Source organism: Leptonychotes weddellii, chromosome 12, assembly GCF_054177405.1.
Source record: "Leptonychotes weddellii isolate Sample4059 chromosome 12, ASM5417740v2, whole genome shotgun sequence".
In the NCBI taxonomy this organism is placed as follows: domain Eukaryota; kingdom Metazoa; phylum Chordata; class Mammalia; order Carnivora; family Phocidae; genus Leptonychotes; species Leptonychotes weddellii.
Genome location: NC_138380.1, coordinates 10,323,327 through 10,344,666, shown reverse-complemented (window position 1 = coordinate 10,344,666; position 21,340 = coordinate 10,323,327). Strand labels below are relative to the sequence as shown.

Below are 21,340 nucleotides of genomic sequence, written 5' to 3'. Positions count from 1 at the left end.
ACCACACCGGATCCTCTGAGTGCGAGGAGAGCGACGCCAGCAGGGAGGAGTTGCTGAAGACCCGACTGCCCACGCGCTCAGACATGATCTGTGGCTATGCCTGCCTCAGAGGTACTCGGGGCCCCCAGAGGGAAGCCCGACCCGCGCTCCCGGAGACGCGCACCTTCCCTCCCCCACCCCCCCCACCTCCAGGCTCTGTGAAGGGGGAGGGTACGGGGTGCCGTGGAAGTCGAGTTTGGGTCGTCCAGCCACGTGAGCCGTGCCGTGACCTTCACACTGGGGGGGTCTCCGTCCTTGTTGCAGGCACTGCCGCCATGCGGAACACCAAACGGGGTTCGTGGTACATTGAGGCCCTCACCCAGGTGTTCTCTGAGAGGGCTTGTGACATGCACGTGGCTGACATGCTCGTGAAGGTCAGTCGCCTCCTTTGGGCTCCGTCTGCTTGGGTTCCACCCTCCGCCCTGCCCTTGTCTGTCGTCATCTCTCCAGCCTGCCTCTCACGCCCAGAGGCTCAGCCTGGGCACCGTGGGATTCTGTCTTTGCAGGTGAACGCGCTCATCAAGGAGCGTGAGGGCTACGCCCCTGGCACGGAGTTCCACCGCTGCAAGGAGATGTCCGAGTACTGCAGTACCCTGTGCCGCCACCTCTACCTGTTCCCGGGCCACCCTCCCACGTGACGCCGTCCCCACAGCCCTGCCGCGTGGAGGCCTGATGGGGCCTCTCCTCTTCTGGCGCACGGTTTCTCTTCCCCCTCAGGGATTGGGAACCTTGGGGCTTGTGGAGCACGCCTGGGCACGCCGGGCCACAGGCCAGTCCCTCCTGTGGCGGCTCCCTCCCTGCAGAGCTGGCCCTGGCCCGACCGGCTGCGACAGCAGAGCAGCCTGGCCGATGATGTTGCGAACACAGCGTCTTTATGGGGAGAGGGCATGCGGGTTTCCCGCTGCTTGTGTTCGCTCCCTGGCCCTAGGGCTTTGGTAGACAGCACTTTGGTAATTGCTTCTATTACGTTAGCCAGGACGTTTCAGAGACCGTCTCCTGTCTTTTTTTTCCTTTCATATTCCAACCCCATTTATCCCAGACTGAGAGTTCGGAAGGTGTCCTGATTCAACGTAGACGTTTTTCATTTTGCCTCAAAAGGGCCAGCAGGACTGGTGGTACACTGCTGCTGCGGATGTGGTCGGGACCACAAGGCTACCCAGTGGAAGGCCGGGGTTCTCCGCTCCACAGTTGGCTCCTCTGGGCTCGAGGAATCCAGCCTCTCAGCAGGTTACAGCTTGGATACCTTATACCTGGAACTCGTTGATCTTTGCCCAGGGAAGTTCCAGAGTTTTCTTAATCAGTTTCTCTCTCGGTTTGTTTACTGAGATGAACCTCAGCAGAGAGTGTTAGCAGAGGCAGATAAGAGTGGTATGCTTCCTCATACTCTGTAACCTGTCACCTTATCTTTTGCTTCCTCTGAAATGTCCTTTTCTAAAAAAGCATCCTCGTAGTTATCTCCCTACTTCCTGTTTCTCCCCTTTCACCTTCATCTCATCCTGGTTACTGCTGCCACCAGATCTGTCTGAAATACTACTTAATTGGATCATTCGGCTGCTCACGGATATCATGTAGTAGCTTGTTCCTGCTTTCTGTTTCAGTATTAAATCCCCTTTTGATTTTATATGGCCTGTTTTCCCTTCTCCCGGGTCTCCATCTGAGGCTGTCACGGTATGTGCTGTATCCCCTAGAAGCTTTCTGTATCTGTGCCATACATTGTGCTTTTCCTGTTCTTCAGGGACTTCTCTTGTTCTTCCATTCTTGCCCCCGCCAATCTAATCTCTATATGACAGATTTTGGTTTGGGGTTTTTAAATACAAATCTGATCATGTCACTCCCCTGCTAAGATTTTTGTTACACCTGAAGTAATGTGCAAACTCCTAACCTACCTTCCCCTTGAACCTCATTAAAGGCTGATTTCCCTCTAAGTGATTGCCCTGGTGCCATCCTCAGTTTCTCAAACATTCTGAGCTCTTTCCTGCCCTGGACCATCGCAGATACTCTCCTAGGGTCTACTGAGCTCCATTCCTCACAACTTTTAGCTTAAATGCCACCTTGTGGAGGCCTTCCTAGGCCATTCTATCTCTAACTAATCTTCCATGTTTCTTTATTACTCTGTCCTGTTTGATTTCTTCATTGCACTTAGCATGATTTATAATCACGTATTTGCTTGCTTCATTTGTTCATTTCTGTTTCCCCTACTAGGGTATAAGCTCCCTGAGGATAGAAACCTTGTCTCTTTGTCTCTTTGGTTCACCAATATATACCCAGTGCCTGGCACATGGTAGGTCTTCAGTAAATGTTTTTGGGTGAAGGAAGGAAGAAAGCAACCCTAGCTAGAATCCTACTTCTGGACAAAATTTCCCTTAAACAATATACACAGTTTAGTATTTATACTCTAGGTTTTTCTGTGTGTTTTGTTTTATGCACTGATAACTACTAGCTCATGAAGACAGATGTCGTGTGTCAAACACTGTCTTCTGCATCTCCCATGGTCCCTGGCACGTGCTCAGCCTGTAGTAGTTGAGGTGCTCAATAATACTTGTTCTGTGAGCCGGGGGGGGGGTTGGAGACTTGGTGCTGAGTCCTGCCCTTGGGTCAGTATCATATGGAAGTATTTAGGTGATAGAACGTTTCCATTTCCCACTGCCAGGATTTTATATTGCCTTCAGGTGCCAAATAAATGCTCATATTTATTGCTGATGTGTGCCTGACATCTCTTTTTCCACAGATAATTTTGTGAAGCTCACATATTCTCATTTGCTTGGCCCCTTACAGCATTCCTCACCACCTCCCAAGGTGTACCCAGAGCTGAACACCCTTCCTTTGCTGCCATAATGTTTGTTACATATAAAGGTGGGGGCCCATCTCAGATGTCGTGGTCACAGGTAACTACCCAAAATATAGCTGGCATACTGGGATTTCTCAAGTCAGAGGAGATCTAAGAGTCATTAGCAAGCAGTGTTGGTTCTGGATTATGTAAATTAGGGGATGGAGGCTGGAGAAAAGAGATTGGGCTGGAATTGGAGGGTGGTGAGGATTATAGAATCTACATGGTCCCAAGTTGGATTTAAGGTTTTCTAGAGTGGACATGGACTGTAAGAGAACTCAGAGCAGCGTGAAAGAGATCTAAGCAGTGGGCTCTGTAGGTTGGGAAATTCTTGGGGTGCAATATGTCCAAAGTGTGTGCCTGGAGAGGTGAGTGTGCAAGTGCATGTGGGCCATGGAGGCTTAGCAAGAGATGGGAAATTCTGTAGAACATCTTGGTACAGGAAGCATCGGTGGGACCTGGGGGAAAGTGGTTGGGAGATACGGAGGAGGAGGAAGACAAAAAGGGATTAAGTTGAGCTGAAGCATATCAGCAAGTGGCGGGAGGAGAATTGGCTGAAGAACACAGGCAAGGCGTGAAAAGCCTGCTGACGCTGCTTGGCTGCAGGAGAAAGCAGGGGCTGTCCTCAGGGGAGGGAGAGATGCAAAGTCTCGAAGAGGTTAAGATACTACTGGAGCCGTGGGAGTAAGCAAAGTGCCCATTTCCAGGATAGGCAAGCTTTCTGGAGGTGTGGTATGTTTGGGAATTACAGAGCGAGGCCCTGGTTTCTGACCCGGATTGTGTGTCCTACCCACCCCGCCCTTGAATGAGAGTATCAGGTTGAATTTCATAGCTCTCTTCCCTTCCCCCCTGCTACCTCTGCGAGGGATTCTCTGCTAAAATTATCCCCTTCCCTGAGCTGGGGGCTGCCCTTCTCTGCTGCTCTCCTCCCTCCTGCTTCCTGTAAGAGGGAAGAGGAAACGCAGGCCAAGAGAGTAGAGCCGTGATTCGAGGGGCGGGCAGGGCAGGTGTCTGGTCAGAGGAGGAACGTGGTAATGATGGCCACAGCCGAGGGAGCACTTGCCCCCTCCCTGTGGGCCCACAAGCTAGTCATTTTCCTGGTTGTTGTATTTTTTTTCAGAAGAGGGAAATGAGGCTCAAAGACTTCAAATACACAAAAAAGTTAGAAATGTAGCTTTAAGGCCATGAACTCTAGAATTAAATACATTTTGAATGCTGGCTCAGCCTTTTGAGATACTGGGAGAGCTTGGCTAAGGTACCTAACCTCATGGAACCTCAGTTTCCCTTAGCTAAGAAGGAGGAAAATTGTTTCTCCCTTAAAGGGTCCCTGGGAGGATTAAATATGCGTGGTAAACAAATGACACGGTGTTAGCGGCTTACAAAAGCTTGAGAATTGTTAACTTGGGCACAATGAGCTTCAGTTTGGTATCAGGCATTCATACTCAGTGCTTAACACTGGTAAAGTTCTTTGCATGCATTCTTTTATTACCGTAACCCCCTAAGTTACTGCCTTTCTGTAGAAACCGAGGTCAGGATGTGAAACAAAATGTTAGCTTGAGTATATGCTCCTCCCTGACAGTATTGCTTCTGGGACTTCCTAGCGTGAAATTTTTTTTCTTCCCTCACTTTTTTGGGAAAAAAGGATATTTCCCACTGAACTGGGAGAATGAGCCTGAGACCAAAGGCTATTCCATCTTTGTGTCGGTTAGGTAGAGAATAGGCAGAAGTGTATCATGTTTGAAAAACCAGAAGGGAGAGAGACCTGTCCAGCGCTATCAGGAAGGCCTTCTGTAGGCCTTGGAAGGGACCAAGGATTTGTCAAGATCTGGGGGGCAGGGTCCAATGGGGAGTAGAGGAGAAATGACTACCAGTGAGTACATCTAGAGAGAAAGTGTGGGGTGAAGAGGGTCACAGTTGCCTAGGTGAAACTAGAAAGTAGGTAGTCGTGGAATCGGTGCTAGGCTGGATGTGCAGAGGGAAAGTGACGGCCGGAAGCCCTTAAAAGAGTGTAATGGTGTGTCGTCCAGTGGGCTGGGGGGCCAGATTTGAAGAGGTCTGAAAACAAGGGTGTAACCCAGAAAGTTCATGCTCAAATTGATGGGATGCCAAGGGGCTGGCTTGTTCACACCCACCTATTCTTCAGCACACACCATCCCCTGCACATGTGTGCTGTTTGGTCGTTTTTGACAACCTTCCTTCAAATAGCAATTCCAGAAGCCTATAGGTTTTACTTTTTAGTATCATGGACCTCAAGAAAATCTATTGAAAACCTCAGAAGAGTACCTACCTTACACAGTGTACATACCTTATAGAATGCATGCATGCTTACAAATTTGTTTCCAGATTTTGGAGCTTTTCACAGAACTCCCCAGAAACCCATCTTCCAAATAAGACCCTAAGCACGGTACCTATGGGTTGTTGGGTGGGGGGGTGGTCATAGTTTACATTTTATTTTCTTGTTCTCTTGAAGGATGGTAGCCCATGAGATTTTAACTATTTCTGATGTCAAACTCAAGATGATTACTCACAGATCCTTGCTCGCTAGCACCAGCAGCTGTACATTTCCTTGACCCTCCCAATTTTAGAATCTGGTTTTTAGAATTGCAGCTGGCATTTCTACTTGGTTTGGTGGAATGAGGATTTTCCCAGTCTCACTGATCTCTGTCTTCACATCTTGGAATCCGTAACCATGTCCTGATTTTCTAAGGAATAGTAAAGAAATAGTAACTGTGTTCTAGGGATTATTGAGTCCCTGTAGAAACTAGCAACCTTCGGGAGAGCCATACTCCACAAACAGGTGACAGTCTTTCTGTTTCCAAAGCCCCCCAAAGAATCTACTTTCACTTTGGCACTGTACTCTCCTTATTAAGGAAGTATTCCTCTCATCTTACACCTAATCCTTAGATCTCTCATGTTCTGCCTGCAGAGAGGGTGAATGTCACAGCCTTCGGTCCCTCAAACCGTCATATATTTTTAATCGTTGCTGGTGGATTATAGGCCTTCAAGCTATAGGATTTATGTTAGAAAACATGCTTTTATTTTTTAAAAAAAGATTTATCTAAGTAATCTCTATATCCAATATGGAGCCCGAATTTATAACCCCGAGATCAAGAGTCAAATGCTCCATCAGATGAGCCAGCCTGGTGCCCCAGACAGCCTGCTTTTAATGACATCCATCTCACCTGCTTTGGACAGTTTCGATGAGCCAAGATCAAGATTTAATTATAGACCAGATGATTGGTCTCCTTATTCTGCCATCCCTGAACTTGGAATATCCTGGGGCAGACCCTACTTGGCGACAGATTCTAAACTACACATTGGCTCATGTTTGTAACTTCTCTTCTAAGGTGAAGAGTTCACAGAGGAAGGAATGTCCTAGGAAAATCAGTTAAAAAAAAAACAACTGACACCAGATAGAGTCGTTCAGCCTTGGCCAAAAGTTATTTATTGATCTGAAAGGGAAGAATAGCAGAGGACTTCCCCGTCATCTTACATTTGTGGGGCTCCTGATGAGATAAACTTATTCCCTTCCCCCCACCTCCGGCCTCCCCCATACCCCTGGCCCACTTCCCCTTCTCCCCTGTTATCTAACCTGCCTGATAGACCTAGGCAGGTGCTCCACAGTCTAAATAGAAGCTCAGTCCCTCCCCGAGAGTCCAGGCTTCTGGTGTGATTGACATATTTGTCTGGGAAGTGGGGGAAAGGCCAGAACCCAAGGCTCTTACCCTGTTTCCCACACCCAGTGGGTAATAAGGGTGGGGTCAAAGGGATGACACCAAAGCATTATTAGCAGCCTCTGGCAGATAGAAATAGCAGAGCTGGAGGAGAAAACTGAAAATCAGATGGGTCAGGAAAGCTGGTCCGACAGATGAGGACTCAATCTTGGGAAGATATCAAGCTGGGAGCAACCCAACAGGAAAAGATGGCAGAGAGGCACCACTTACTCTCTCCGGTGAGTTACCCACCAGTGTTCCCAGACCTTAGATTCAGTCCATCCAGCGCCCACCTTTCACCTCTCCACGTTTGAAGAGAGGGCAGGACACTTGGGTGCAGATCCGGCACTCCCTGGGAGCACACAGGTTGGAGAGCATGCTGAGCCACTTTCCATCCTCGTCTGAGTGATATTTATAGAGGGCCCAGTGGCTTGGGGCTGGAAGCCTCCTTGTGACTATGGAGGGGACAGTGCTGCTGGCCCTGTTGAGGGAATTCCCTGTGGGGCTGTCCCTCAGGTTCTCCTCTCGACCCCTCCCCCGCACTGCTCTCACACCTGCTTTGACCCCAAGCAGATCAGATGTGGCGGGGGGTGGGGGTGGGGGGGGTCATGTGACAGAGAGATGGCTATAAATAGCTGGGGGTGGGCATGCTGCCCCAGACGCCTTGGGGACAGGCAAGAGGACAGGCTTAAGGAGCTGTATTGGGGGAGGACGGGGGCAAGCAGGCCAAGGCCTGGCCCAGGAAGGGAACATGGAGCCAGCTGGGTCCCTGCGGCATGGGGGCGAACACAACTGGTGGGGTAGTGCTCCCCAGTACCAGTATATGCCCTTTGAACACTGCACCAGCTACGGACTGCCCTCCGAGAATGGGGCCCTTCAGCACAGGCTCCGGAGGGATGCAGGCGCCCGGGCCAACACCCGCCCCACACAGGTAAAGTCCTAAGTGGGGTGGGGGGGGTGGAATCGAGGAGATAGTTGTGTGATGGATTGGGGGAAATTAGGAATTAGGTGAAAAGAGGCAGAAGTCTTAGCCTTTTAACTTAGAAAAGTACATGGAAATGTGTTCAAAATAAGGGCTGAGCTCAGCTAAGCACGCACTTACAGAGAGACCCATGCAGTTTTATATAACCCTGACTAAGAACACCGAATCCTCGGGGGGCACGGCACAGTGCCACATGCTTGACTAGCCCGTGCTTACATAACCTGCATGGAGGGATTTGTGTGGGAGCTCACACCTCTGTGCAAGCTGTCTCTTACACCCTCACCCCTGCGCAGACCCCACCAGATTTCTCCCTCCTGACCCTCAGTAGAACACGCAAAAAGAAACACTTCTGCAGAAAGCAGAAAAAAGGTGCTGGGATAAGTAGAGCAAACTAAATTGCATATGAGTGATCAAAGATACACCGGGGTCCAAATGAGCAGAAGAAATGCAATCAAACTTTTAGGGGGGAAGGTTGATCAAGAAAGAACCTATTAAGTGGTAGGCCCCAGGGAAGGTAGAGGTGTACACTCCCAGCAACAGGAGATTGGGAGCTCTTTGGGGGCGTCCAGGGATAACCCTCCTCAGGAGTGGGAAGTGGTGGGTTGCAGACATCTAGAAAGGGGAAATGGGGGGTACAAGCGAAGGAAGGCTGCTGAGGTTGTCATGGACAGACATGGAGGTGAGGGTCAGTGAGGAAATGTGATTGTGGAGTGTCACAGGATGGATCCTGTCAGGACCGGGAAGCCAGACTTTAAGAAGTGTTTTAGCTAAAGATGGGTCCGGGAGTGATTAGATGTGGGATCTAGACAGGGCGGGGAACTGAGGGGTGGCAGCATTGCAGGTCAAGAGTCTATAGGATTCACCCCTCAGTCCTAGTCAGTCTCCAACATGAGGCGACCTTGGGGATTCAGTAGGGGGTGGGGACAGTCAGGGGAGGCTGGGATGGTGAGTGGAAGGAGTTGGGGGGCGCTTCCTAGGGAAGCTGGAGCCTGCCCTGGCCTTGGAACAATGGATGGGATTGGACAGAAAGACCCCCTGCTCATGGCCCGGGACGAGGGGGCTCCTCTCACCCGTGTTCACTGACCTACCCGGGTGGGGAGAGTGAAAACAACTAAAAGGCACTTTCTGGTGACAGGAAACCAGGCAGACTAGCATGGAGCTTCGTGTTGGAAAGGAATGGTAAATTAATTTCGGAAGTAGAGTTGGCCTGAAAGCAAAGAAGAGGGGTTTGGACTTAAGTTTTTCTCTGTTTAATTTTTATTACGGAAAATGTCAAACTTAAAAATAGACCCGTGTAATGAATCCCCAAGCACCCCTTACCCAACTTCAACAATTATCAGTATTTTGTCGACATTGTTTCAGCTGTCCTTCCCATGCCCAGCCTCCCCCCTCCATACACCGGTGTTTTTGTTCATGAATCCCAGACACAGCCTCCCCTTCAGACTTGGGTTTCCCTCCCCTCCCCCTGCCCTACTCTGATGCCCTGCTTAGCCCTCTTTTGGCTCTTTTAGGTGTTTCCCAGCCAGGGTTTGGTTTGGAGTCCCCCCTCCCTTATCTCCACCTGCCTGGGGCCAGAGGCAACTGAGATGGCAGGTGGAAGGAGGTGCCCTAAGCTGCATGGGTCGTGTCTGCTCTCGGGGGCCAGGTGGGGCAGGGAGGAACACACTGTCTCCCTCGGTCACTAACCTCACCCCAGAAGATGAAACAGCCGTGAGCCGGGCAGTTAGTGTGCGCCTATCCAGAACTGGGGCGTAAACTCTGCTGCTCATATTGTGAAATCAGATCTCTCCTACCCAGGCTCTCCCAGAACCAGCAACACGGCCTGGCCTGACCCTGGCCCCGGATGACGGAGCCAGTGCAGTGGGGGGAGGGCAGACGGAAAGCAGTGAGAGCCCTTGTTCCCCCTGCCCCAAACACGCGTGCTCTGCACACACTGAGAGCAGAGGGCTACCTGATGGGAGGGGTGCCGCTCTGCCCTCTCCACACTCTGTGAGCACCTAGTTATCCTGCTCTGGGAATTCGCTTACCGGGACTTGTTCCTGTTGGTGTACAGGAGCACAGGGAGGCGAGGTGGATGGGCTTTCTCTGAGCTTGACAGAGCATCTGAGGGGCCTCAAGAAAGGCCACACACACCAAAACGGAGAAACCAAGAGTCACCTGCTCGTCTGTCCTCACGGGTCCACGTCAGGATTCCTAGGAGGGAGGCCCGTGCGGAGAAGGGGGCGACTGGGATAGTTGAGGCAGAGGCTGAAGCACTGTAAGCTGAGCCACATACAAAACACCTATTTGACGCTAATGTCCAGTCTTAGCAGAGTTCCTGTGTCACTACTTCAGACTTTAAAAAGCTGTTTTCCATGTGGGTCTATGTGCTTCCCTCTTGTCTATTCCTTTTACCTCCAGCAAAACAGACATTTCCCATTGTCTCTGTGTCCAGATTTATGGCCATTACAAACAGCAGTTCTCAGACAAAGAGCAGGACCCAGGGATGCCCAAGAAGACGGGCTCCAGTGAGAGCGTGGACAGCAAGGATGAGGATCACTATTCTAAATGTCAAGGTGATGGGGCCTCAGGGCTAAAGGCATCTGGAATGGAAGGAGGTGCAGGGTCTAGGAGAATAACTGGGATGTGCCCGCCCTCCACCCTCCCCACATCCACATGGAAGTCCTCCTCCAAGCAACAAGGAAATGCATCTCTCCCTGTCTGCTCCCACTTTGCCTTGTTCCCGACTCTCCCTCCCTCCCACCCACCCCCAGGAAACAAGAGTTTTGGAAGGCATTCAAGTATCCCATGGGGAATTGGACTGGGGCGCCTTCGGAAGGGGTGGGGCAGCAGCCAGCAGAGAGGCGGAAAGAAGCTTGGTGAATGAGCCATAGAACAAGACCCCCCCACCCCACCCCAGTCCTCGGCTCCAGTCCTCAGTCAGAGCCCAGAGTAGTGACGGGATAGCTGCCCTTCTTTGCCCTTCCCTCTTCCCAGGCTGTGTGCACCGCCTGGGACATGTGGTGAGAAGAAAATTAGGAGAAGACTGGATCTTTCTGGTGCTCCTGGGACTGCTTATGGCTCTGGTTAGCTGGAGCATGGATTATGTCAGTGCCAAAAGCCTTCAGGGTAGGTTTACCGTGGCCCTTCACGCTCAGCCTCTCCCTGCACGGTGGCTGTTTCTCGAGTTCCTACCTAGGACACGTTGGGTGTGTTTTGGGAGGGGGGTGTTGCCCAGAGGAGATCTGGCCCAGGACAAGACCAAACCTGGACCCAGAGCCCTTTCTCCTGCCCCTTCACCTGCTACCACCCAAGCTGACAGTGCCCCTCTAATCGGGTGACCAAATCATCCCCCATTTTCCCAGGACTTTTCTGGTTTGAGCACTGACCACCCTGAGTCCCAGGCACCCCTCAGTCCTGGGCAAACCAGCACAGCCTCTAACAATGTGCCTGCTCAAGTGGGCTTGGCGGCATTGCCGCGGACCCCACCTCCTACGAGAGGTGGGAACTTGAACAGGTCACGTCACCGCTCACAACTCAGGTTCCCCCATGCGCAAGGAGAACAGTACTCTCTCATGAGGTCAAACGGGATTGCCGGAGCATGAGGACGCTCGCGGCACACCGGTGTGCTGCGGCTGTGGGGGAGCAGTGACATCCCTGCCACCCTGGGACTGAGCCCGGGCCCGTGTCTCTGCAGCCTACAAGTGGACCTATTACCAGATGCAGCCCAACCTGCCTTTGCAGTACCTGGTCTGGGTCACCTTCCCACTAACTCTCATCCTCTTCAGTGCCCTCTTCTGCCACCTCATCTCTCCCCAGGCTGTTGGTGAGAATTGCGCCCCCTCCTCCCCATGTCATGTGGTCAGCACAATCTCATTGGCCTGCAGACCTTTCCAGTCCACTTCCGCCCTCTCCCAGCCCTACTGACGGCCCTTTCCCCTGCTCTGCCATCATCCCCCCACCACTGCCTCTCCCCCCCACCCACCCCCATCGCCACGTCCACTGTCTGGACGTTCATCTCCCTTTGAACCTCTAGCTGGAAGTTGCACATAATCATTCTTTGACCCTTGTAGGCTCTGGAATCCCTGAAATGAAAACAATACTCCGTGGGGTCATCCTGAAGGAATATCTCACCCTCAAGGCCTTTGTGGCCAAGGTTGTGGCCCTGACTGCGGGGCTGGGCAGTGGCATTCCTGTAGGGAAGGAGGTAGGTCCACCGATACTCCAGCAGAGGGCAGCACTGAGCCCAGAGGGAGCTCTAGGAGCAGACATGGGGGCCGGCGCGCCAGGAGAGCCAGTGCCAGGGGGCGCCAGGGAGGGGAAATCAATATTCAGGGAGGTCCTAGTCCTGAGGCAGAATGACAGACGCATCTGAGCCGGTAGGGACTTAGAACAGAGTCTCCCAGCCTGGGCACTGTGGACATTTTGGGCTGGATAATTCTTGGTTCCGAGGGGCTGTCCTGTGCATTGCGGGAGGTTTAGCAGCACCCCTGGCCTCTACTCCCTAGATGCCAGTAGTGCCCCCCAGTTTTGACAATCAGAGTATCTCCAGACACTGGCAAATGTCCCCGGCGCTGGGGGTGGTGGGGTGGGGCATGGAGAATCTCCCCCAGTTGAGGACCACTACCATGGAGACACTCCAGACCAATTTCCTTGTTTTAATATGCAGAAGCCCAGACCCAGAGAGGGACTGTGCTTTTCCCAAGGTTCCGCTCCTGTGCATTCTTGCGTCCCTACAGTCGGGATCCGCGTGGCAGCCAGTCTTTTCAAAATGTAATCAGTACTCGCTGACATCTGCTTCGGAACTACCGATGGCTTCCCAGTCTTCTTAAAATAAAATCCCAGCTTCTTCCCGGGGCCTGGGAGACCTGTGCTGATCTGGCTTCTTTCGGTCTGGTCTCCGGTCCTCCCAAGCTGCCCCCCCCCCGTTCACTGTGTTTGGGTGACAAGCTCTTCCCACCCCTCAACCACACAAGCGGTTCCTGTCCCAGGGCTCCCGCACTTGCTGTTCCCTCAGCCCAGAACATTCTTCCTTCTGACACGCACGCGGCTCACAACCTCATTTCAGTGGAGACACTAGTCAATTGTGACGCCAGCGCGCCTTCTCTAGCCCCCCATCGCACCCTCGTCTGTCCTGCCTCCTCCTCCCCTCCCCCTCCCCCATCTTCTCCTCCCGGAGCGTCGCTGAAAGGCTGGTCCGCCCCCTCCCTTCCTCTCGGGCTGCAGTTCCTGAGGGCACACCCTCTGTGCTGCTCACGGCTGTATTTCGGGCCCTAGCTCAGTGCCCGGAGCCATCAGGCTTGTCCGCGGAATGCCACACAGCCTCCCATCTGGGCCCCGGCCCCTGACCCGTCCCCTCCTTCTCTCTCCCAGGGCCCCTTTGTCCACATCGCCAGCATCTGTGCCGCTGTCCTCAGCAGGTTTATGTCGATGTTCTGTGGGGTCTATGAGGTAAGGTTGAGGAAGTAAGACGAGGGAGGGGCTGTGTGTGTTCAGGGTGTCGGGAGGGCTGCCTTGGCGCTGGGCTGGCCGTGATGCTGACGTGGGGCACTGCGCTAACCCACGCTCCCTTATCCTCCACACACATCCCCGACCCACCTACCCCAGCCACACATTGCAGCCGCCGTCCAGGATGCCCCTCCCTTCTTGACCTGCGCCCCTGCTCCGGGCCTGCACCCTGGCCAGTTCCTCTGCTGCCCGCCTGCCTACCCCTGTCCCCTTGTCTTCCTAGCCCAGACCCCACCCCTCATGAGCACTGCTGCCTGCCCCAGCCCTCTACCCTCCTCGTCCTGCGTGCTTCTCTGTTGCAGACCGTGTCTGGGCAGCTTGATCTCCTGGTGTCGGCCTGCGCGGTGGGCGTGGGATGCTGCTTTGCAGCCCCTATCGGAGGCAAGTCCCACCTCCTCCCTACCCCGGTTCCCCGAGCACGACTTGGAAGGGGGTTGGAGTGGCTGCCTAGGCTTTGCGGTGGACAGGATGCTCGGATGCTCGCCAAAGGGACTAGTGGGCGGGCATTCAAGGAGCGACCCGGATCCCAGCCCCTGGTCTGCAGGTGCACGTACTTTTCTACCAGAGGGCTATGTGTTCCTTGGCGGCTGGTGGCTGTTTTATGCAGGCTTTATTGGTACCGTTGGTCTGAAGTCCTTTCTGTTTCTCTTGCCACTAACACTTCGTGCCCGGGGCGTCCCCATCTCCAGCCCCTCTCTGATGATCACTTAGTGGCTGACATACCTTCCACATATTTATCTTTATTTCATTTTCTATGTTTGGCCTTGTGCTATGAGGTCACTTCCTGTTTGCAAACTAACCGAGTGTCTCTTGGCCTGGGAATCACTGGGGGAGAGGGGGCCACTCTGATTCCCTGTGACTTAAGCCTCTCCTTCCGCCTTATTCCCCACCCTTGCTTGTTCTCCGTTCCTCTCTGCCCCACTTCCCTGCCCCTGCCATCTGTCTGTCTGTCTGTCCCCTAGTAGCAGCCATACTATTACACTGACATGCTGACGGTGGGCTGCGCCGTAGGAGTCGGCTGCTGCTTTGGGACGCCACTTGGAGGCAAGTGATTGACCCTCTCCTACATCAGTCCACTGCCCGGGCTGGCTCCCCGGCCAGGTTTTGTCAGCATCCCCAAGTGCGATATTACCTATTAAAACGAAAGTATGACAAGAATAGCAAACTTTTACTGAGCATTTACTATGTGCAAGTGATGTTCTAAGCATCTCTCTACATTCATTCCTGCTAAAAGCCTTATGAGACCCATGGTGCGGAGGAGAGGGAGGAGAGGACTGATTACAGAGAGGGCAAGGGACTCGAGCGAGTGGAAGAGACAGGAATGAAAACCCAGGCAGCCTCCCTGTTCCCCTCCTTGTCATAAATAAAGCCTGTCGATATTGTTGGACATGTTTGCCCTCCACTTACTTCTACATCTTCTACCAGGAGACTCTCCGTAGTTTGTTCTCCAAGGGAAAACTTCCATTTGTGCATGTTACCAGGACACGGGGGTGTAGGTGGGCCTTACTTGGACTCATGGTCAGCTTTCACTAGGGCTGCAGATGGGACTTAGAGCCCCATAGCTCCCTGACAGTAACTCAAACCTGAGGTTAGCTCTTTCTGCACGTGGAAGGCAAAGGGTGGATTGTCAGACTGTTATCTTTGTCCTGGAACACTAACAAATGGGTCGGGGCAGAGAAAGCAGTTGTACCTGTTTATTTACAACTCAGTGTGAGCTGTAACGGGATTAACACAGGGGGGGATTACATGGATCATTCATTGGTGATAAAAAGGACATCAAGTTGACAGCTGGGGAAACGAAATTGCAGGTAAAGCCTATGCTTCTTAAACACACCTGCTGTGAGAGGTATCTTTTCAATTATGAGAATGTCATCAGTGCCTTCATAGAGGAGTGTTCAGGTAGCTAACATGACTTGGCTCAGGAATGACGTAGGGATAAGCATTCAGAGTGAATGGAAGTGTGTCCCGCTCACTTGTCCTGATGCGGCGTCAGCACACACAGCTCAAGGAGATCATATCAGCTAGCATCCCATCTGCACTTCTGGCCTCAGCTCTTGTCGTTGAAGTCACTAGTCCCCACAGTGAGGTGTGTGTTTGAGTTTCTGTACACGTTAGACGTTACACGCTTACATTTATACCCACTTTCACCTTTACTTACTCTTTTCACCTTACAAATCCAGAAGATCGAAAAAACATTTTTAGACAGGTAGACTTTTTAAATTTTTGTTTTTAATCAGCCAGATTCTTTTAAAATGAAGAGAATCTGTATTTTTTTTTTCTGTATAAAACTGGAATTTCTAGGATGAACAAGGAAGGTTTCTCTTGGTCCAGTGTAGAACATAGGAAAGATAAGAGAATTATAGATAAAACATGCCTCTTGATGCGAGAAAAGATTCAGGACTGAAAAATTGAGATATTATTTTCAGGATGTTTATATTGAGTACAAGTAATAAATGTCCTGGCAGGTAGCTTTATGTGATTGTTTTTCTTTCTTTTTTTTTTTTTTTATGATCATAGAATAATCCTGAAAGAAAAAAATTAGTAAGGCAATTTATTTGCTATATAGCCAACTCTTAATTCCTTACACTGATGAAAGAAATCTGCTTCAACATTCTGCTAAAATGACAAACATCCTTTTGCTTCCATCATCTGCCCTCTGGATGCTGTGCTGGATCCTGTGTTCCCAGGCACTCGCAGCTGAAAGGGTGGCCGGGCAGACAAACCGATCCTCACAGCCTGCTCAGAGTGTCTCCAGGGCATCTTGAGCAAAGTGCAAGGAAGACTGTGAGGACTGGGGGCTGTAATCACAGTAGATGAGAGAATTGCTAGAGGATGCAGGGGAACTGGAATGAGTCTGCACAGGGAAATGGGGCTGCATCATGAAGGTCCTCAGCGGCCACGCACAAGAATGTAGATTCTGTTCTCCAAGCTAGACTTTGTCCAAATGTGTTTTGCAGAGCACAGTTCTCCATGGTGTTAATAGATGTAACATGTGAAAGGGTCCCAAGGTCAAAAAGTCAGAAAATACTATGTTAAACAGATAGTTTTTTTAAACTGGAAAAGTTATCAGAATGTTGGATATCCTGGCAGGCATCGTGAATATGCAAACTGTGGCTCAAATACAGCATTTCCCACCGAAGCCCTTTTGCAAGGAACTTCTCATGAGACTTATAGTGTATCATAGGTGGACTTTGGGAAATGCTATCATGGGTGAAGGGGAGCCACAGAAGAATTCTGACCGAGAAAGTGGCATGACAAGCTGTGCACATTTGTCTAATCCCTTTGGCAAATGTGTGCGGAATAAAACAGGCCTGTGGATTAACAGGATTCATCCAAGATTAACAACAAGACTATTGTCATAGCCCTGATGCTAGATGATGAGAGATGGAACTGGATGGAGGCAGAGGAGAGAGAGAGAAGAGGATGCTATATAAAGGCAATAGGAAGTCAAATTGACAGGACCTGGAGGTTGATTTTATGCGAGGTTATAGATGATGAGAGAGGAAGAGGAATTGGGGCCAGCTCCCAAATTTTATTTCAAAGAAAACTGGATGGACAGCAGTGCTAGTAAGCAAGACAAGGAATATAGGAAGTGAAAGAGGTCTGGAGGAGTTGATCAATTTTACTTTATTTTTTTAAAAAAAGATTTATTTATTTTGGAGAAAGAGAGAGTGGGAGAGTGGGGGGGGGGGGTGAAGGGGCAGAGAGAGAGAGAATCTTCAAGCAGAACTCCCTGCTGAGTGCTGAGCTCCAGCCCTCCACCCATGAGATCATGACCTGAGCTGAAACCAAGAGTCAAGAGTCAGATGCTTAACCGACTGAGCCACCCAGGCACCCCCAGTTTTACTTTAGATATGTTGAGTTTGAAGTTCCTGTGGCATGTCCAAGTGATACCAAATAGGCCACTGGATCCGTGAGTCTGAAGTTCAGGAACCGAGCCGAAAAGATCGCTTTGCTACCCAGTAGCATGGAGGTGGCAGTTGAAGCCATGGGCATAAATGGAATTGAGAAAGTGTGTCTGGGTAGCAAGATCAGGTTCAAGGACAAGGCCCTGGCCTAGGCAGAGGCAAAGGAGCCCGAGTAGGGGAACAGAGAATATTCAGGGTGGCAGGAAAGAACCATACTGCAGAACCTCGGAGACCAGAGAGTTTCCAAAAGCTGTTTGTGTTTGTAAGGCTTTGTTTGCTTTTAGCAGCACATTTTCTGTTTGGCTCAGACTAATATTAAAATCAGTTCTCATTCCTGAGGATACAGTGACAGACTGCTAGGGAAAGCATCCCAGAACCACCTCGTAGGAAAGAAAATCTAGCCTAGGGTTTCAAAAATGGTTGTAAAATATTCATAAGTTGGATAGCTTACACCCCAACAAATCAAAGCTGACTTTGGTTTTATTACTAGTCAGGAAAAGGAGAGAGACTTGCTCCACCTGCTTCCCCACTGTGTCAAATCGTCCTTTTAGCCCAAGGACGCAGCTGCCTCACCTGTTGTGATTTGAGGAGCAGGGGAAGAAGGGGTGGCTGGTAGCTCTCCCTGCCCCCAATTCCCCCGACCCTTGGTCCGTTTTCTGAAATTTCACCCGTTCTGTTCTCTTGTGTTCTCTTTCCTTCTCGTCCTCTCCTCTCCTGTTCATCCACAGAACAGACACTAAGCCCTGATGACGTACCACGCATGGTATTAGGTGGTGGGTTGAGGACCACCCCACACCCCCAATCCCGCCGCTCCTCTCTGCATCTTGTTGGACCACATCCCTAGCCTGCGAACAGTTGCCAGCATGAGCAACTGTATGGGTTAGAGCCTGAGGTTCCAGGAGACCGTTACTTCCCACTACTGCGTCCCTCGTGATCTGGGTCTCAGCAAAAGCACCTCAGGCCCGCAGGGGGGACTGTGGGGGGGAGCCTCTGGCTTTTGTCTGCACCTGACCACCTCCGCGCCCCCGCAGGAGTGCTGTTCAGCATCGAGGTCACCTCTACCTACTTTGCTGTGCGGAACTACTGGCGAGGTTTCTTTGCGGCCACGTTCAGCGCCTTCGTTTTCCGCGTGCTGGCCGTGTGGAACAAGGATGCGGGTAACGGGCGGCCGGGGGTGGAGGCTGGAACCGGGGCGTGCAGGGAAGCTCCTTGGGGCAGTTTAGAAAAGGAATGGATGGCGTTATTTGGGAAGAGGGCCCAAGACCCAAGGATATAGGGCAAAGATCTAGGTCATGGTGTAGGAGGGCAGTGTTCAAGCATAAACCCTGGGAACTCAGTGGAAGAAGAGCCGGCGGCCCGGGAGGGAGGAAGGAGCTGACCCGCGGCTGATGGCTTCCGCTTCCCCCCGGGTTTCTGTGGCGCTCCCACCGTGATGCCTGGCCCTTCCACCCCACAGTCACCATCACTGCTCTGTTCAGAACCAATTTCCGAATGGATTTCCCCTTTGACCTGCAGGAGCTCCCAGCCTTCGCCATCATCGGGTCAGTGGGGTCGGCTGCTCGGGGGCGGGGTGCGGCTTCGGCGGAAGGGGCCCCAGCTGGAAGAAGGTGGGGCCAAAGTGGATAAGCGTGAATCGCTGCGGGCAGGAGGGCGGAAAGGGAGGGCGGCCGCCTGCTGTTCGTCCCGCCGCGGGCAGGGCCAGGAGGAGGGGTCCATGGCTGTACAACTCCCGCCCTCAGGATTTGCTGTGGCTTCCTGGGAGCGGTATTTGTGTACCTGCATCGCCAAGTCATGCTCGGTGTCCGAAAGAACAAGGCCCTCAGCCGGTTTCTGGCGAAGCAGTGAGTCACTGCCCTTCTGTGTCCCACCCGGGTCCTTTCTGCTCTCTCCACGAGCCCCTCCCTTTTAATCTTTGTCAAAGGCCGTCCTTGCCTTTAGGTGGCTTGCGGTGAAATACAGAAGCCCGGATACTCCGTAGGGAGCGAGCGGCGTGGTCTGCCCCTCAAAGGTTGCGCGTTGGTGGCAAGAACGTTCTGTGTTTAAAGAGCTGAGGCTGCAGCGGGCTACCGGGGCCCAGCTCCCAGCTCAGTGTGGCGTCCACGGGGCTAACTTGCGGGGTTCCGATCTGTTTCTTTCTCAGCCGCCTGCTGTATCCTGGAATAGTCACCTTTGTCATCGCCTCATTCACCTTTCCGCCAGGAATGGGTCAATTCATGGCTGGAGAGGTCAGCTCCAAGGAGTCTGGGGGGCGGTCGGGTCACTGAGCACATGACAGGGACTCAGCCAGGGCCGGGCCACAGCGCAGACATCCCTCAGGCTTCTGAGCGCTTTTAAGCTGGAGGGTAGAACCTCTCCCCGAGAGAAGAGCAAGAGAGCCCCTTGAACAATGAGACTGGTAGAGCAGTTCTGTACAAAGCCCTAGTACCCGACCTCCTTGGAGACCTGCCGCCTTCTGCTTCCTCCCCTCACAGTTGATGCCTCGTGAAGCCATCAGTACCCTGTTTGACAACAACACGTGGGTAAAGCATGTGGGTGACCCTGAAAGCCTGGGCCGGTCGGCTGTGTGGATCCACCCACAGGTCAACGTGGTCATCATCATCTTCCTCTTCTTTATCATGAAGGTACTCCTCGTGCACTCCTGACCCCTTAAGCTTCTGTCTGTTTTCAACCTGGAACACACAGTTTGCATAGGGTAGGAGAGGGTACAACTTCATCGGGGCTTTGTCCAGCCTAAAGAGAAATAGCTGTGAAACCATAGCCTAGGTAAGTTGCTCACCTATAGAAGTGAGCCAATATCTGGGTTAATTGCTCCCTTCATGTCAACTTAGCAATGTTGCCATAATTACCATAAGCCTGCTAAAGGTTCCACTTGCTAAATGATTAAGACATCACAGCAGCCTAGTAAATGAGGACGAGACAGGGTTGAGCAATACAGATAACTGTGTAAACATCTGACTTAAATTAACCAAATCCCCCTCACATATTAGATAATTAGGTACTTCATTCTCCTGTATCCAATTATCCATCTTTAGATGATTTGCATATCCATTTTTCCCCACCTAGTGGGTAATCTCTTTTCTAAAACTGCCAAAGAGATTAAATATTTAACTCAATTTTATTAGTGACTATAATTTTTTAAGGCTTTATTTAGAGAGAGAAAGCACGTGTGCATGAGCTCAGGGATGGAGAGGGAGAAGGAGAGAGAGAATCTTAAGCAGACTCCCTGCCGAGCATGGAGGCTGACATGGGGCTTGATCCCACGACCCTGAGATCATGACCTGAGGCAAAATCAAGAATCAGACGTTTAACCGACTGGGCCACCCAGGCGCCCCTATAAGTAATTTTTTTTTTTAATGATTTTACTTATTTATTTGACAGAGAGAGATACAGCGAGAGAGGGAACACAAGCAGGGGGAGTGGGAGAGGGAGAAGCAGGCCTCCCGCTGAGCAAGGAGCCCGATGTGGGGCTCGATCCCAGGACCCTAGGATCATGACCTGAGCCGAAGGCAGACGCCTAACGACTGAGCCACCCAGGCGCCCCACCCTATAAGTAATTTTTGTACATGTTATTATTCCCTCTTTTGGTGGTGAGGCCATGAGGATTTTCCCACTCTCAAGTCATTTTCTCCTCATTTCAATTAGGAGGCCAAAGCTGGCCTCTTCCATGTCTGTCCATCAAGGACCACGTCTTCATTGGCTTCTCAGTCACTGCTTTATACAAAGACTTTTTTTTTCTACCACCCCCGGTTGTGACATCTATTACAATTGCTGCTTCCCCTCTCCTTTTTTTTTCTTTTTCAGTGACTGCGTTATTACGAATGGTATGTCTTGCCTGAATGATCCAACATTTTCCTCTGTATATTAGGGTTCTCATTCAAAAGTCTGTCCACACTGAACTTTCATGCTTTTGAATACCTTGCTGTTCACTTATTCATGATACATTTTGTGAATCTATATTTTCCCAGGATATGAGTCACTAAGTTATATTTACAATATGATAGCTGTTATGGGTTCATTTATTCCATAAATGTTATTACACACCTACCGTGTGCCAAATAGATAATATTTGATTGTTGAACTTTGGCAAATCTCAGGCTTATGGTTGAAAAGTTGTCTTTTTTTTTTTAAGATTTTATTTATTTATTTGACAGAGACATAGCGAGAGGGAACACAAGCAGGGGGAGTGGGAGAGGGAGAAGCAGGCTTCCTGCTGAGCAGGGAGCCCGATGCGGGGCTTGATCCCAGAACCCTGGGATCATGACCTGAGCTGAAGGCAGACGCTTAACGACTGAGCCACCCAGGTGCCCCGAAAAAAATGTCTTTGTTTTTGGCTGTTCCTTTAATGTACTTGTCAAGGATCCTGTGATTAAAAACACCAGGTGCT

At 51.2% G+C, this 21,340-nt stretch overlaps 2 protein-coding genes across 5 annotated transcripts in view; both read left to right on the top strand.

The window, feature by feature from the left end:
- Positions 1-2,739, top strand: part of CASP2 (caspase 2) — a 16,220-nt gene extending 13,481 nt beyond the window's left edge. The window contains exons 10-12 of the mRNA XM_081799962.1: positions 1-111; positions 304-413; positions 546-2,739. Coding sequence (XP_081656088.1) covers positions 1-111; positions 304-413; positions 546-677 — 353 coding nt within the window. The 3' untranslated portion in view covers positions 678-2,739. The remainder of the gene's footprint in view (positions 112-303; positions 414-545) is intronic.
- Positions 2,740-2,795: 56 nt separating this feature from the next.
- The window catches only part of CLCN1 (chloride voltage-gated channel 1), a 35,431-nt gene continuing 16,886 nt past the window's right edge, over positions 2,796-21,340 (top strand). The window contains exons 1-12 of one of the 4 annotated variants that reach the window (XM_081799948.1): positions 2,796-2,924; positions 9,996-10,116; positions 10,538-10,669; positions 11,238-11,366; positions 11,614-11,747; positions 12,914-12,991; positions 13,351-13,429; positions 17,988-18,113; positions 18,413-18,497; positions 18,696-18,797; positions 19,097-19,181; positions 19,428-19,577. In XM_081799948.1, coding sequence (XP_081656074.1) covers positions 2,874-2,924; positions 9,996-10,116; positions 10,538-10,669; positions 11,238-11,366; positions 11,614-11,747; positions 12,914-12,991; positions 13,351-13,429; positions 17,988-18,113; positions 18,413-18,497; positions 18,696-18,797; positions 19,097-19,181; positions 19,428-19,577 — 1,272 coding nt within the window. In that variant the 5' untranslated portion in view covers positions 2,796-2,873. Of the gene's footprint in view, positions 2,925-2,983; positions 6,819-6,838; positions 7,511-9,995; positions 10,117-10,537; positions 10,670-11,237; positions 11,367-11,613; positions 11,748-12,775; positions 12,992-13,350; positions 13,430-14,013; positions 14,093-17,987; positions 18,114-18,412; positions 18,498-18,695; positions 18,798-19,096; positions 19,182-19,427; positions 19,578-21,340 lie in introns of those variants that run through there. The other 3 variants (XM_081799947.1, XM_081799946.1, XM_081799949.1) reach the window with 3 other exon arrangements.